Source organism: Taudactylus pleione, unplaced genomic scaffold (assembly GCF_031769625.1).
Source record: "Taudactylus pleione unplaced genomic scaffold, aTauple2 ptg000022l, whole genome shotgun sequence".
Lineage (NCBI taxonomy): Eukaryota > Metazoa > Chordata > Amphibia > Anura > Myobatrachidae > Taudactylus > Taudactylus pleione.
The window spans coordinates 1433456-1449929 of NW_028284424.1; the positions used below are offsets into that span (position 1 = coordinate 1433456).

Consider the following 16474-nt stretch of genomic DNA (forward strand, 5'->3'; position numbering starts at 1 on the left):
CGAACTGAGAAGCTGGGTGGATGGTACTTTGGGTGGAAGGCTCCAGTGTAGTGAGTTCTCACATTGAAAGGAAATAGCTGCTGAGGAGAAGGCTGTTCCATGGCTTTGATCAGAAAATTGGGCAGATGAAACACGGAGGGCTGCATCAGGCCGACGGATAGCACAGACCATTGTCCCGTACAAATCAGTGCCCAGAAACCATTCTAAGAGGTCAGATGGAGAGAGGCTGTGAGGGCAGAAGACAGGAGCTCTGTGAGTAAAAGCGACCATCCTCAGCCACTTCCCATAACTTGAGTACAGAATGAGACCCGAAGACCACAGCTCTAAATTGAAGTAGAGATCTATACACTTGCATCTTTGCTGCTTGTGCTGCAAATCGCGGCATGTATGGCACGAGGCATGTGCCCGTGAATGGGTATGCGTGCTTCGTTCGCACCCACGATCCATAGGATTGCATGGAGCAAATACAGTGCGTGGCATTGTGTACCATGTCGCATGCGGCCACGGCAATTCGCATGGCACAATGCATGCATGCATTTGCAGCGTAAGCGGCAAGGTTGCAAGAGGTCACATCTGTACTTGTGTTAAGAAGATATAGCCAAGCCCACTCTGCACCCCAGAAACATCCCTGAAAATGTGCGATTTTCACACCATTATCTCAATTAAATAATCAAACTCAGGAAAGGAAAATCTTGTTTCTGCACTGCTCTGCTAAATTACGCGCACCAGTGCACCTGCTCTATACTTTGTAAGGAACGCTATCGCTCTGCTCACTTTTCCCTTAGTGCTGCTGTGCAAACCCGAGCTCCTCTGCAAATGTCACCATCTTGTTCTGTAATCCATGCATCTTGACAAAGAGCTAGGTACTGTAGCACAAGCCCAGGTCCACTTTGCAAATGACCTCCACTGTTAGCCAACAAGAAGTAATTGCTGAATTGCATGAACAGCTTACAATTAGTTGCATATACATGAAGATCGCCATTTTTTATTATACTAAAAATCCAAAATCTATCAACAGTTATTCTTCTTAATTGTGCTATAGAATATAATATTATTTTTAGACAGCAGTTCTCAAGGATATTATATCAGTGGCTATTCTCCGTTTGATGCAATGTCTCTGGCTAACATAATCACCTGACTGTTTCATTCACAGGCCATTGGCAATGCTAAAACCACAAGAAATGATAACAGCAGCCGATTTGGAAAATATACAGAAATTAGCTTTGACAGGCGTTACCAAATAATTGGTGCCAATCTGAGAACTTACCTCCTTGAGAAATCCAGGGTAGTGTTTCAGGTGAGGAGAACAAGTCTCTGTACATTAAATCTTGTCTTTGGTATTTTTGCTCATATAAGAGTCTGTGTTTTTCCTTTTTTGCAGTCCGATAATGAGAGAAATTATCACATATTTTACCAGCTTTGCGCATCTGCCAGCCAGCCTGAATTCAAGCACCTCCACCTGAGTATGTCCAACAGCTGAAAGAACACATGAGTTTACCATAAACATTTTTCACTGTTTTATTATTCTTAGGGGTAAATTTACTAAGAATCGAGTCTGGCTGAGTTTTTTTTTTTTACTCGATTAGCATCGCCGAGTTTAGCTGAGAGTGAGATGGCCGATGGTGAAGCAGATCGAGATTTCTCCCCCGAGTAGCAAGTTTAGAAGGAGATTACTCACCCGAGATTGCAGTGTCTTCTCTCTGCAAAACTCTCCCGAGCAAGCAGCCTGCACATATCAGTGAGATATGTGTAAGCTGCTTGTGTTTTGTACCTGTAAAAAACAGGTTGATTGTTTAAAAAAAAATTTTGTGAATTCCCCCCCCAAAAGCCTAAACAGCCCCGTACTTGTCAGCCTGTCCTGGTACCTAAAATTATGGGGAACAAAACGAGTAGGGTTCCACCGTAATTTAAGTACCAACACTAGGCTGCAGGGTCAGTCCTGGTTTTAATTATAGGGGGGAAAAAACTGCGTAGGGGTCCCCCTATAATTAAAACCAGCACCGGACCCAAAATGACCGGGGTGTAATGCCACAGCCCAGAGACCCTTTTACCGGGTCTCCAGGGCCAAAGCTTTCTCACCCCAAGTCACTCAGGCCAAGCCGGGGATCTCAGGGGAGGTGGGGACGCCCCCCCCCAAAAAAAAGGGTCCCCCATCTCCCAAAACTCCAAGCCTCGTCTGAAGTCCGGGGCTCTTCCCCGCACCCCTGGGCTGTGGGTACAGGGGTAATAAAGTGTTAAATTGAAAGAAAACTATTGTATTTTAGAGTGGAACTACAGGTGCCAGCATGCCTGCCCTTTAGCACTACAAGTGCCAGCAGGCGGCCGGCACCCGTACCTCCACTGTAAAATAAATAGTTAAATAAAGACATAACACACATACCTTAGACACTAGAAGTTTATTACACACATACATCAATCACACATACTTACCTGTACCTGCCGGTCTGTCCTCTTCTCCAATGTAGATATCCGTGTGGAAAGACCTGCAAAAAAGATCGTATACTCACCTCCATCCTCGCGCTGGTCTCTGTAGCATCCAGGGGGCTCTTTGCAAATAAACAAACCGAGTACCCGATCCATATACTTACCATTAGCAGTAAGAACAGTCAGGAGCCTCCAGACAATCAGCGGCCACTAACTGTAGAGCGGACGTTGCTTGGCTCCGGCTCCTGACAGTTCCCACGTGGGCAAGTCAGGAGCCAATCAGCGGCCACTCTACAGTTAGCGGCCGCTGATTCCCTGGCGGCTTCTGACTGATCTCACTGTTCAGTCGGGAGCCGGTTAGCAGGTATGTGGTCACACACATACACCGCTAATGGTAGGTATATGGATTGAGTACTCTGTTTGTTTTTTTGCAAAGACACCCTTGGTTGCTACGGAGACCAGCGCGAGGATGGAGGTGAGTATACGATCTTTTTTGCAGGTCATTCCACATGGATATCTACATTGGAGAAGAGGACAGACCGGCTGGTACAGGTAAGTATGTGTGTAATAAACTTGTACTATTTAAAGTGTGTGTGTGTTATGTCTTTATTTAACTATTTATTTTACAGTGGAGGTACGGGTGCCGGTCGCCTTCTGGCACTTGTAGTTCCACTTGCCAAAGGGCAGGCATGCTAGCACCTGTAGTTCCACTGTAAAATACAATAGTTTTCCTTGCTTTTACACATTATTACCCCCGTACCCACAGCCCAGGGGTGCAGGGAAGAGCCCCGGACTTCAGACCAAGTCTGGGGTTTTGGGAGAGGGGAGAACCCCTTTTTTAGGGGGTCCCCACCTCGCCTGAGATCCCCGGCTTGGGGTGATAATGCTTTGGCCCTGGAGACCCGGTAATAGGGTCTTAGGGCTGTGGCATAACACCCTGGTCGTTTTGGGTCCTGTGCTGGTTTTAAATATAGGGGGACCCCTACGCATTTTTTTCCCCTATATTTAAAACCAGGACTGGCCCTGCAGCCTGGTGCTGGTACCTAAATTACGGTGGAACCCTACTCGATTGGTTCCCCGTAATTTTAGGTACCAGGCTGACAAGTTCGGGGCTGGTTAGGCTTTTTGGGGGGGGGACCTCACTTCATATTTTTTATAAATATTAACCCTTATTTTTATATTTACAGGCAGAAACATACATGGATCACAGCGATATGTGTATATTTCTGCCAAACTTGCAGATCACAGGCAGGTGAATTGATTTCACGTATTTTTACTGGAGCGTTGTCCGTTCTCATGAGAGTTTCTAAAGTCTCATCTTGGTAAATTCCTAAATCCTATCTTCACTAGTGAAAAGGTTCTCGAGTTTAGCCGATGGTGAATTGAAGAGAGTTTGCTAACTCTCCAGTATTTTCTCGTAGCAAAGGAGATTTCTCTCCCGAGTTTTACATTAGTAAATTTACGAGTGGAAATAAATGCCCAAAGTCTCCAGAGAATGCTAACTCAACCAGACTCGATTCTTAGTAAATTTACCCCTTAGTGTTTCTTTCTTTATTTCCTTCTTTCAGTGAGTGCTGATAACTTCAACTACACATGTATGGGTGACTGCACAGTTATTGAGGGAGTCGATGACAGAAAAGATATGATAGATACCCAAAAAACTTTTAAGTTACTAGGTAAGTACATAATAATAATAATAATAATAATAATAATAATAATAATAATAATAAGATTAATAATAGGGTATGCACAGAATATTGTTATCTTGCTTTTATGACTAGTGAGAAAAAAATGTAGTCTGACATTTTTTGTCCTGATGTAAACACCCAGCCCTTTATTATTATGTAACATGCATAGGCTAGAGCAGCTATTTATTCTTCTCTTTTTTTATTGTTTACTATACTTTACTCGCTGGTGCTTGTTCTGCTTGGTGACTTGTAGACTGTCTCATTATTATTATTATTATCATCATTTATTTATATGGCGCCACAAGTGTTCCGCAGCGCCTTACAAAGTACATGAACAAATAAGTAACCAGTGACTTACAATACAATACAGGTTGAGTCTCCCATATCCAAATATTCCGAAATACGGAATATTCCGAAATACGGAATATTTTTACCATGACTGAGATAGTGAAACCTTTGATTTTTGATGGTTTAATGTACACAAACTTTGTTTAAGGCACAAAATTATTAAAAATAAAGTATTAAATGACCTATAGGCTGTTTGTATAAGGTATATATAACATATAAATGAATTTCATGTATGTACACAAACTTTGTTTGAGCCACAAAATTATAGAAAATATTGTATAAAAGGACCTGCTGGCTGTGTGTATAGGGTGTATATGAATCATAAATGCATTCTGTGTTTAGATTTTGGCTCTATTCCTAAGACATTTCAATATGGTAAGCAATTATTCCAAAATACGGAATATTCCGATATCCAAAATACCCCTGGTCCCAAGCATTTTGGATATGGGAGACTCAACCTGTACAAAGCAGGACATGAACATGTATAATAAACATTGCTATATTAGCGACCTTTACACCCACATAAGCAGCCGAGTGTTAGTTGCCCTAGTGGGGAGTAAGAGATAAATTAAATTACAGCAGGGAGAAGCACAAGAGGGTAGAGGGCCCTGCTCGAAAGAGCTTACATTCTTTAAGGGAGAGGTAGAGAAACAGGTGTGACACAGATGGGGTAGGCGGGGAGGAAGGAAGATGTAGCAGCAAGTTAGGATGAGAGCCGGAAGGCTTTAATGAAATAGTGGGTCTTAAGAGCTCGTTTGAAAGATTTTAGAGAGTCTGATGGGGAGAGTTCCAAAGATTCATGTAGAACACAGCTCTGATCAATAAACTGAACAAATATGTTGTTTTATATCAGATTAACATAGATTTCTTTTTTATTCTTGTGGCAACTGCCACAATGTTTAGGTTTCAATGTTGACTTTCAGATGGATGTTTTCAAGGTTCTGGCGGCTACCCTGCATTTGGGAAATGTACAGATCAAGCGTGTTAGTGATGACAGATCTTCAGTTAATGTAAGTAGATCTAGCTATCTATATAATCAAATATTAAAGGACCACAACACTTAAAATGAATGTGGATGAAGGGGCTGTACCATTCATTAATGAATGAGTAGAGGCAGCGCCGAAACTAGTGTTTTTGTCACCCGGGGCAAGACAGTAATTTGGCACCCCCCCTCCCCCTGGTAATTCCCCCGCAGCAGTGCCCCCATAGTAATGCCCCTTCAGTAGTGCACCTATAGTAATGCCCGATGAGGTAATGCCCCTGTACTAGTTGCCATATGGTAATGTTCCCATAGTAATGCCCCCATAGTAATGCCCCTGTAGTGCCCAAATAGTAATGCCCTGTAGACCCCATATAGTAATGCCCTCTAGTAATGCCCCTGTAGTGCCCATTTAGTAATGCCCCTTTAGTGCCCCCTAGTAATGCCCCTGTAGAGCCTCCTGGTAATGCCCCTGTAGTGCCCATGTAGTAATACCCCTAGTTATGCCCCTGTAGTGCCCATTTAGTAATGCCCCTGTAGTGCCCATGTACAGCCCCCTGCTAATGCCTCTGTAGAGCCCCCTGGTAATTCCCCTGTAGTGCCTCCTGGTAATGCCCATGTAGAGCCCCCTAATAATAGCCTGTAGTGCCCCCTGTTAATGTCCCTGTAGTGCCCCCTGGTAATGCCCCCGTAGTGCCCCCCTGTTAATGCTTCTGTAGTCCCCCTGGTAATGCCCCCATAGTGACGCTTACACACACACAAAAAAAAAAAGAAATACCTACCTTAAACCCCGCTCCTGTGACCGCCGCCGTTGGGTCCGCCCGGCTGCTTCTCAGAACTATGGGAGAGACGTCATTACGTCTCTCCCATAGTGCCTGTGGGGAGAGCCGGAAGCTGGAGTTCAGGAGAGAACTCCAGCCTCCGGCTAGCGCGAAGCTGCAGAGAAGAGCCAGACGCCCGCTGGTAATAAAATCTCAGCAGGCGCCCATCTTAGAGTCTCCCTGCGGCGCCGGGCTGGAGGTCACTGACGCTGGGTGCAGCGGCGCACCCAGTGCACGTGCACCTCCAGCCCCCCCCCCCCCCCCCCCCAGTTGCTGCCCTGGTAGAGGTTACAGGGACTGTTTGCTGTAATGTTATACTTTGTATTGGAAGCCATACACAGCCTAAAATGGCTGATAGCAAAATTCCACAAGATGTATTTTCCAGACTATGATGCAGATTTGCACGGTAATGCCACCGCTGCGGAGTATGTGTACGCAGAGGATATAGGAAAATATGCAAATGTCACAGACGCAGGGATTTGTATTGAGACGCCCACAGACGCCATCGCACATTCAAGCAACTCTGTACTGTACGCAGATCATTCAATAACCGACCTCCTGGGTGACTATGGTCATACAGAATGGCCGCCTGAATTGAGACGCCGGAGCCATGTTTCGTGCGTATCGCAGATGCAAGCAGCAACACACCCTGAACATGCCTGTGTTTTTGGCGGCACTCTCTGGCTTGTGACTACGTTAATGGATTTTGACACATGCGTAGACGGACGAAAATTGCTCAACTGCGACCATCAGCATGGCGTACAATTCTGATTCAGGCCCATAAGTCATACAAGACATACAGTACTGGTGCCATTGGATAACAGTCCACATACATCTAGCCTCCTTGCGCGTTAAACAGCCCTTCTAGCCGTGCCATGCTGAGGCGTGACTCAGTAGCGCAGAGCGTCATTTTGTGTGATATTTTACCTTCAAATGCGTCGTATTTGCAAAGTGATGCGAACAGGTCGCACAAGCACTGATTACAATGATATGCGGCATGCCTATACTCTGTGTGCGACTGCGAGTGTATCTGCATGCACAGTGTCAGCGGCTGTAACACTGTAATGTACTTTGCATGCAGATATAACTGCAGTCGCACAGTGCCCACGTGTAACGCGACTTGTAGCGCACGCAGGTAAGATGTATGTGGACACATCTGTAGTGCTACTAATCAGATTTTATTTTTTGGCAGTTTTATTAAATGTTTTCTGTTTGCACCAGTTTTGTAAATAAGCCATACTGGTTGTGTTTATATGTCACGTATAATTGAGAATGCTATAATATGGCTTTCCACGTTGAATCAGTCCTGTGGATGCACCATATTAACATGTCACCATAAGCTGTTAGTTTTATTTAAGCAATTTCAGAATATAACCTGTGAATTTGCCTTTGTAGAGAAACGACAAACACCTGCAGATATTTTGTGAGCTCATGGACCTGGACACAGACAAGATGGCAAAGTGGCTGTGCAATAGGAAAATTGTTACTACAGCAGACACCGTTATCAAACCCATGACAAAACTTCAAGCCGATAACGGACGGGATGCCCTGGCTAAAAAGATCTACTCCCATCTCTTTGACTATGTGATTGAAAAATTAAATAAAGTTTTGCAGTTCCAAGGGAAACAGCATACATTCATTGGGGTACTCGATATATATGGGTAAGTGGACTTTTTCATGTTGAAGTAGGAGCTGTGTGATTTACACGGCATCATTGCTCTTCTTGCCTTTCCAAATAAGACCATTCCATAAATACATTAGGTAAAATAAAACTCTCCTCCAACACTTGTCTGCACCACATCCCTTCTCAACTCTATGGGGTATATTTACTAAAGTGAGAGTTTTAGAAGTGGAGATGTTGTCCATAGCAACCAATCAGATTCTAGCTATTATCTTCTAGAAGGTGCTAGTTAAATGTTATGTAGAATCTGATTGGTTGCTATGGGCAACATCTCCACTTCTAAAACTCTCACTTTAGTAAATATACCCCTATAGGTAAACCTAGAAGCCTACCTACAGGGCAGTGAGCTCCAGGACCGCTGACTGTCTCTCTCAGAAAGGTCTGTATTCAAAGACTGCATAAAAAGACACATAATATTATCACAGCTCAAATAAATAATAATAATAATAATAATAATAATAAAAAAAATGTAATGTCCCTTTAATTTTAAAAAGAAATGGAGGCTTATACCAATGAATTGTCTTAATTTTCTGACCTGCCTTACTGACTGCTTTATGTATAGAGGCCAGAGGAGAATACATGTTTATATACTGTACATTAGCACTTTGCTAAGTAACGGTGGGGAGAGAGGGTAGAAAGCATTCTGAGCACTGCTAACAATTGTAATGATATATAGCAGAAAAATGCTCCCCGAAAGTGAATACAGCATTTATGGGCAAAAGGAAAAAGAACTGTCTTAGGATGGGCAATAAAATCACTAAATACATAATAAATCATCATATAAATAAAATAAATAATAAGTCCTTTGATAACTGATTGTACTTCCAGGTATCAGAAAAGGAGAGTTAGTGAGGGTAAAGTCACAAAATATGTGATGGGGAATAGAATAAGAAAACATGAGAAAAGCAACACCACAGTCCATAATCTCAAAATTTATGGCTAACCTCTCCTCAATAGTCACAAACAGCCAAAACCATCACATAAACTGCATAACACAATAACACTGAAAATGTAATACAGGTTGAGTCTCCCATATCCAAATACTCCGAAATACGGAATATTTTTAGCATGCCTGAGATAGTAAAACCTTTGTTTTTTGATGGATCAATGTACACAAACTTTGTTTAAAGCACAATTATTAAAAATATTGAATAAGATTAACTTCAGGATGTGTGTATAAGGTGAATATGAAACATAAAATAATTTAATGTCTGTACACAAACTTTGTTTGAGCCACAAAATTCTTGAAAATATTGTATAAATTTAACTGCAGGCTGTGTGTATAAGGTGTACATAAACAGGGCCGGACTAAGGTCTGTGGGAGCCCCTGGGCAACAAACTTGTGGGGGCCCCTATATACCACCGTCCCCTGTAGTAATGCCCCTTATGCAGTGTTCCCAGTAGTGGTCCCCCTATGCAGTGCCCCTTATATAGTGCCCCCAGACCCAGTAGTGGTCCCCCCTATGCAGTTCCCCTTATATAATGCCCCAGTAGTGGTCCCCCTATACAGTGCCCCCAGACCCAGTAGTGTGTCCCCCCTATGCAGTGCCCCTTATATAATGCCCCAGTAGTGGTCCCCCTATACAGTGCCCCCATTAGTGCACCTTATATAGTGCCCCCAGACCCAGTAGTGTCCCCCCCTATGCAGTGCCCCTTATATAATGCCCCAGTAGTGTTCCCTCTATACAGTGCCCCCAGACCCAATAGTAGTGCCCCCTATACACTGCCCCCAGTAGTAGCCCACCCCTATTCAGTGCCGCCAGTAGTTGTCCTATGCATTGCCCCCAGTGCCCCCATGAAGCGGCCCCCCCTATGCAGTGCCCCTTACACACACAAAAAAAAACAACACAACTTACCTGAATCTCCGCTCCTGACGCGACCGCCGCTGTCCGCTCCGGCTCCTCTTCTCCTGCAGTATGGGAGAGACGTCAGCGTCATGACGTCACTCCCATCATCACCTGGGGGGGAGCCGGAAGACGGAGCTCATAAGTGAGCTCCAGCTGGCTCCCTCCATTGAAGCAGCAGCCAATGAGAGTCTGTGTGACTCTCATCGGCTGCTGTAACATACACACAGCTGCCGCCGGCGGCTGTGTGTGTCACTGTGTAGTGTGGCCGCGCTCACTGTGTGTTGGGGCCCAGGGACGACCGCCCCTGTCACCCCCCCTTAATCCGGCCCTGTATATAAAACATAAATGCATTCTGTGTTTAGATTTGGGTCCCATTCCCAAGATATTTCATTATGATATGCAATTATTCCAAAATACAGAATATTCCGATATCCAAAATCCCCCGTGTCCCGACTCCCAAGCATTTTGGATATGGAAGACTCAACCTGTACAATGTTGCATTTGTTAAGCTGAATGAAAAATAAACCTTGCATTTGGGCAGCACAGATGGTGTAATGGTTAGCATTGCTGCCTCAGAGCACTGAGGTCGTGGATTTTATTCCCACTACGGCCCTAACTGTGTGGAGTTTGTATATTCTCCCTGTGCTCGCGTGGGTTTCCTCCTGGTGCTCCGGTTTCCTCCCACTCTCCAAAAATATACAGGTAGGTTAATTGGCTCCTAACAAAATTACCCCTAGTGTGTATGTGTGTGAGCATGTGGTAGGGAAAATAAATTGTAAGCTCCACTGGGGCAGGGACTGACGTGAATGGCCAAATATTCTCTGTAAAGCGCTGCAGTATATGTGTGCGCTATATAAATAACTGGTAATAAAGAAATCACTGAGATAATAGAATGAATAAAACGGTACACTGTATTGAAAACCTTCCATCAATAACATATCAGACATCATAAAATATAAGCATAACCATTAATTGTTACATTTATACTTTCATGTGTCATATATATACAGTAGTTTGTGTTTGTGTGATAGATAGAAGAGCTAAAGAGCCTGTGGATTGAATGGGAACCGGCTGCTACTGCCCACTGTGTGCAGAGAGGGTGATTCAGTAGTGGACGGAATTGGAAAGCTGCATGCAATTCCATCCTTGCAAATATGCAAATGCAGCGGGAGGTGTCTGACACCCCCTGCTACATTTGCGACATTGTAGGCTGGGATAACCATTGCGACCATTGGTTACACAGGATGGCCGGCTTGCGAGGCCAGGAAACTGCTTCCGTGGATGCAGTTCCTGGCCTTGCCACTCCCGGAAAATGGGACATACCACCGTTTCTGGGAACGCTCACCCCTGCACCACCCTTAAAACGCTGTCAATCAGGCAGAGGCACAGCTGTAGCTGCGTGTGATCATGTAGGATTTGTTCTGCACATGCGCAGATTACAGATAATCGGGAATCTGCATTCAGCATTGCACTAGCGTGCACTGCTTATATCAGCCCCGGAATCTGCTTATTGTCTGGGAAAAGAACCAGGATAAGGATACTTCTCCCAAAAAATTAGTTTATTATTTACCCTTTTCCATTTCCTTTTTAAATCTCCATGGATCAAGGATTTCCAGAAACGAAATCCCAGACCTGTAGTGTGTTTGTGATCTTTACTGTTGTTTTGCCATTATACCGGGAGGAAAGGGGTTGGGGTATGGGAGCCCGGCACTTGGGATGCCGTCTGTTAAAAGACCGACAGTGGCATCCCAATGCTCAGATCCGGACAGGGGACACGTAAGTACCCTAACCTTCCCTCCTTCACCCCCTAACTCTCCTGTTCTGCACTCTAACTCTCTCTACCCACACCCTAACTCTCCTTGTTAGTGCCTAAACCTAATCCTCCTCCCTTAGTGCCTAACCCTCGACCCTTAGTGCCTAACCCTAACCCTCCTTGTTCGAAACCTAACCCCCCATGTCCCGCGCTAACAGCTAAGGGCGCTTGCTATACTTACCATCGGGATGTCGGCTGTTGGGATCCCGGCGTCAGCATCTCCCCTCATGTCAGGATTTCACCGCCGGTGTCTCAGGATTTCACCGCCGGTGTCCTGTCCACGGTTTGGGATTTCGTTAGCCGGCATCCCAATGGTCGGCAATTTAACTACATCCCGGAGGAAAGAGCTATTGGTGGGAGGCTGAGATGTGAACATTGGACAAAGAAATGATCATCATGAAATATATTATGTTGCTACTCACGATACTGTTGCACCTGACCACGGATATTCACTCCATTAACTACCGCCATATGTTACATATTTGTTTGACTCATTCCATGTACAATATATTAAAATAGAAATCTTTTTTGATGCAGGTTTGAAACCTTTGAAGTCAATAGTTTTGAACAGTTCTGCATAAATTATGCAAATGAGAAACTACAACAACAATTCAACATGGTAAGTATAGTATATGCATATGTGGTGTTTGAATGATTCATGTTATTGGGAGGACCAAAGCTGTAACTAAGGCTGTGTGAGAGGGACAGCCACCCAGTGCTCAAAGCCAATGATATATTATTAACTAATAATCTAACACATTTATTAACAGTTGATGGCTAGAGGGTATAAATTTGGTTTCTTGCCTCAGTCGCTAAACTGTCTAGCTCAGAGGTTCCCAAACTTTTTTGAATCATGGCACCCTAGAGTAACAGCATTGTTTTCACGGTACCCCTAAGCCAAACGTTTGTTATTGAGAAATTCAGAAAAAAATGTAGAAAGTAATAAGATAAGTATATTGTGCTTACCTGCCATCCTTAGGGTCAGTTATGTGGTGTTGGATAGGTTTGAGCTTCTGTTTGTCTACATATTTAAATTACATTGACCATAAATACCGTATATACTCGAGTATAAGTCGACCCGAATATAAGCCGAGGTACCTACTTTTACCCCAAAAAACTGGGAAAACTTACTGACTCGAGTATAAGCCTAGTGTGGGAAATGGCAGCAGCTGGTAGTGCCCCCAGTAGTAATTCCCCCTGGTTGTGCCCCCAGTAGTAATCCCTCCTGGTAGTGCCCCCAGTGGTAATCCCCCCTTTCAGTGCCTCCAGTAGTAATCCCCCCCTGGTAGTACCCCCAGTAGTAATCCCCCCTTTTAGTGCCCCCTGTAGTAATCCCCCACTGGTAGTGCCCCCTGTAGTAATCCTCCCCTGGTAGTTCCCCCAGTGGTAATCCCCCCTTTTAGTGCCCCCTGTAGTAATCCCCACTTTTAGTGCCCCCTGTAGTAATCCCCCCCTGTAGTAATCCCCCCCTGGTAGTGCCCCCTGTAGTAATCCCCCCCTTGTAGTTCCCCCAGTGGTAATCCCCCCTTTTAGTGCCCTCTGTAGTAATCACCCCCTGATAATGCCCCTTGGTAGTGCCCCTGTAGTAATCGCCCCCTGGTAGTGCCCCCTGATAATGCCCCCTGGTAGTGCCCCCTGTAGTCATCGCCCCCTGGTAGTGCCCCCTGTAGTCCCCCCCCCTTAGTAGAGAGAGACGTGAAAAGAATAAAAAAAAAATAAACACTTACCTTAAACTCCCGCTCCTGGTCCCGCCGCTGTCCGCTCCTCTGGCCGCTTTGCATGGGAGAGATGTCGTCATGACGACGTGTCTCCCATCACCCACTGCGGGAGCCGGAAGATGGCTCCTGCAGTGGGAGCAGCAGCAGCCGCTGAGAGTCTGACAGACTCTCAGCGGCTGCTGATTACACCAAACACGCAGCTGCCGGCTCCGGCGGCTGTGTTTGGCAGTGTGTAGCACTGACCGAACTCCGTCCGGTCAGCGCTACACTTGACTCGAGTGTAAGCCGAGGGGGTACTTTTTCAGCACATTTTTTGTGCTGAAAAACTCGGCTTATACTCGAGTATATACGGTAATTTGATTTGGTACTGGACCGCCAACCTGAGGCACCCCTGCAAGTGTCCTGAGGCACCGCAGAGTGCCACGGGGCAAAGTGGGGGAACCACTGGTCTAGCTACATCTCTGGAGAGGATGCAATCTGCAGTTGCTCTGATAAACATCCCTACCTTATTATGTTCTACATTGTCATAATATTAATATATTATATATCTTATATTATATAAGACTACAATTTTTAGTCATGTGTTCTTCCTGATTACTCACACTTATTTTAGCTAAACAATGTTATACTTTTATAAAAGCTCAAAACAACCAAATCACAGCATAAGATCCTCTATGGTGGAGCCAAGTACTTTGATTTTCAGGTGCTCCTTGATTTGTGACAGAGCATTTGACAATAGAGCAAGAAGTTGGGAGTAGTGAGGGCCTTGCTTGCTACATGCAGAGTAGGCACATCTATGCACCCATTTTGTAGTGCAAAACAAGGTTTCATTTTAGAGAGAGAGATTATTTAAATGAGATAACCGAGTGGTGATGGGCTCAGTGGGCGTACCTTGCTCTGAGAAGGAGCGCACACTTTTCCCACCTTTTTCCACTCTACAAAAAGACTTGTGTATTAGCTAGGGCTAGTGGCAAATGGTTCTTAGTGCCAACCATTTATTATTATTATTGTTATTATTATTATTATTAGTTAGTTATATGGCGCAATAAGTGTTCCGCAGTGTTTTACAAAGTACATAAACAAATAAGTGAGAAGCCAGTGACTTACAGTACTATACAATGCAGGACAAGGACATGGTTTGTATGCATTACTGCATTAGCGACCATAACACTCAAATAAGCAAAAGGGCGTAAGCAACCAAGTGTTAGGTGCCCTAATGGGGAGTAAGAAGTAGATGAAAGTATAAGTAAAGAGAAGCACAAGAGGATAGAGGGCCCTGCTCGTAAGAGCTTACATTCTACTTTGAGAAGTATTTTAGAAGAAAATGTAAGTGGTGCTACAGAAGTGACAGGATGTTGCACATTTGATATGATTTTTACACTTTTACCTGGTGCTCTTTTTCAGATTAAGGGGTCTATTTATCAAGCAGTGAAAAGTGAGGAGAAGTGCACCAGTGGAGAAGTTGCCCATAACAACCAATCAGCTCCTACCTATTATTTTATAGACTGTACTTGAGAAATGCTTCTTCAAAGCTGATTGGTTGCTATGGGCAACTTCTCCACTGGTTCACTTCTCCACACTTTTCACTGCTTGATAAATAGACCCCTAAATACCTTGACATATATCGGGTAGACCATCTAGGCACACAGGTGCAAAACCAATCCATAGTACACAGAGCATCCAGTGTAAATATATTTAAATCTCTCTCTCTCTCTCTCTCTCTCTCTCTCTCTCTCTCTCTCTCTCTCTCTCTCTCTCTCTCTCTCTCTCCCCTCTCTCTCTCCCCTCCCTCTCTCTCTCCTCTCCCTCTCTCTCCTGTATGTATGAATTATGTGGCTATCATTATGTGCACAGCTTACTTAAGGGAATATCTTCATATGATAACTAGGGGATATTGCATTTTGCGGATACCTTGGAAAAGCTGATGAGCCGGTTTAACAGGATGAGTAATTATTCTCGTGATAAGACGTCAGTCTAAGTTACAATTTAATAGCTCTAGTCCGTTTAGACGTTGCTTTTACACCCTGAGTGCAAAGGGAAATTCCAGTTTATTATCATTTTATTTTGATAGATGTGTATTAGATATATGTATGTTATTTTTCACTGTAGTATACCTGTAGCTTATTGCTATGATTGCATATTTAAGTTGTCATTGTGCTTTTTTTTGTACACTCTTACACACATAGGAGGTAATTTAGGAAGTCACTCAATGAGACACACAAAAAAATATTTCTTCTTCAGGTTCCATAGGGTCCGCAGGAACTACCTTGGGGGGTATGTGGTTGGAGTGAGCCAGGCACCAAACAGTCAAAGCTTCAGCTCCCAGAATGCACTGGTCCTCCTCCATATATACCCCGCCCCCAGCCACAGGCATTCAGTTGTTTTTTTATGCACAGCAGGATCAGACGCACCTTTTGAACATGGGGACTTTAATTTTATCTTATTTTATATTTTACTGGGTTAGCAGTGCTGAGCATCCTAATAAGACGCATGCACTGCGACTCCTTCTACCTCCGCCGGTGCCGCAACACCAGTAACTTCTCTGGTGATTTGGGCGGGTCACAGCGGAGCTTAGCTGGCAGCGACATTCGAGGCCCGGACTGCGATCGGATGCACAGAGATGTCAGGTGAGGCGATTCCTCGTTTTACGGGGTATTGCGCGCGGCAGACCTTGCTGCCTTCTCATCGCGCATGGCAGTCCTTGCTTTTGGCACTGGAGATGCATCAGAAGCCGCTGTAGTGAGGGCCTGAGACAGTCTGTGTCCTTACTAGACTACCGAGGCCATATCGTCTGACGCCGAGGATTGGCAGTAGACTCATCTACTGCCATGAGGCCAGTGTACCCGGCCGGTTGATGCAACCTAGGGATGGTAGGCTCTCCCTCGACCCAGACACAGATCCTGCGAAGGTTTCCTATGCCTGGGTTGCTCCTTCTACCCGCCTCTTGTATATGAGCCGCTCGCAGTCCACCATGGGTGCTCTGCTGAAGCTGTTTGTTCTCAGAAGGTTTGGGTTTGTCTCCCTATATACCTCTCCCCTGGATCAGGTATATAGTGCTCTACATCCTACCAAGCCTTCTGTGTTGGTCAGTTGATTCAGAGCCCATTGCGATTAAATTGCATATACATTGTATGTGACTTGTGCTAGCTGCTGTC

General features: G+C 44.7%; 1 protein-coding gene across 1 annotated transcript in view; it reads left to right on the top strand.

Annotated features, from left to right (window-relative positions):
* Window positions 1-16474, top strand: part of LOC148539668 (unconventional myosin-Vc-like) — a gene marked incomplete at its 3' end in the record, with an annotated part of 55278 nt that overhangs the window by 21934 nt on the left and 16870 nt on the right. The window contains exons 6-11 of the mRNA XM_088451034.1: window positions 1154-1297; window positions 1382-1463; window positions 3993-4100; window positions 5364-5470; window positions 7656-7921; window positions 12139-12220. Of these exons, the coding sequence (XP_088307160.1) occupies window positions 1154-1297; window positions 1382-1463; window positions 3993-4100; window positions 5364-5470; window positions 7656-7921; window positions 12139-12220 (789 nt within the window). The remainder of the gene's footprint in view (window positions 1-1153; window positions 1298-1381; window positions 1464-3992; window positions 4101-5363; window positions 5471-7655; window positions 7922-12138; window positions 12221-16474) is intronic.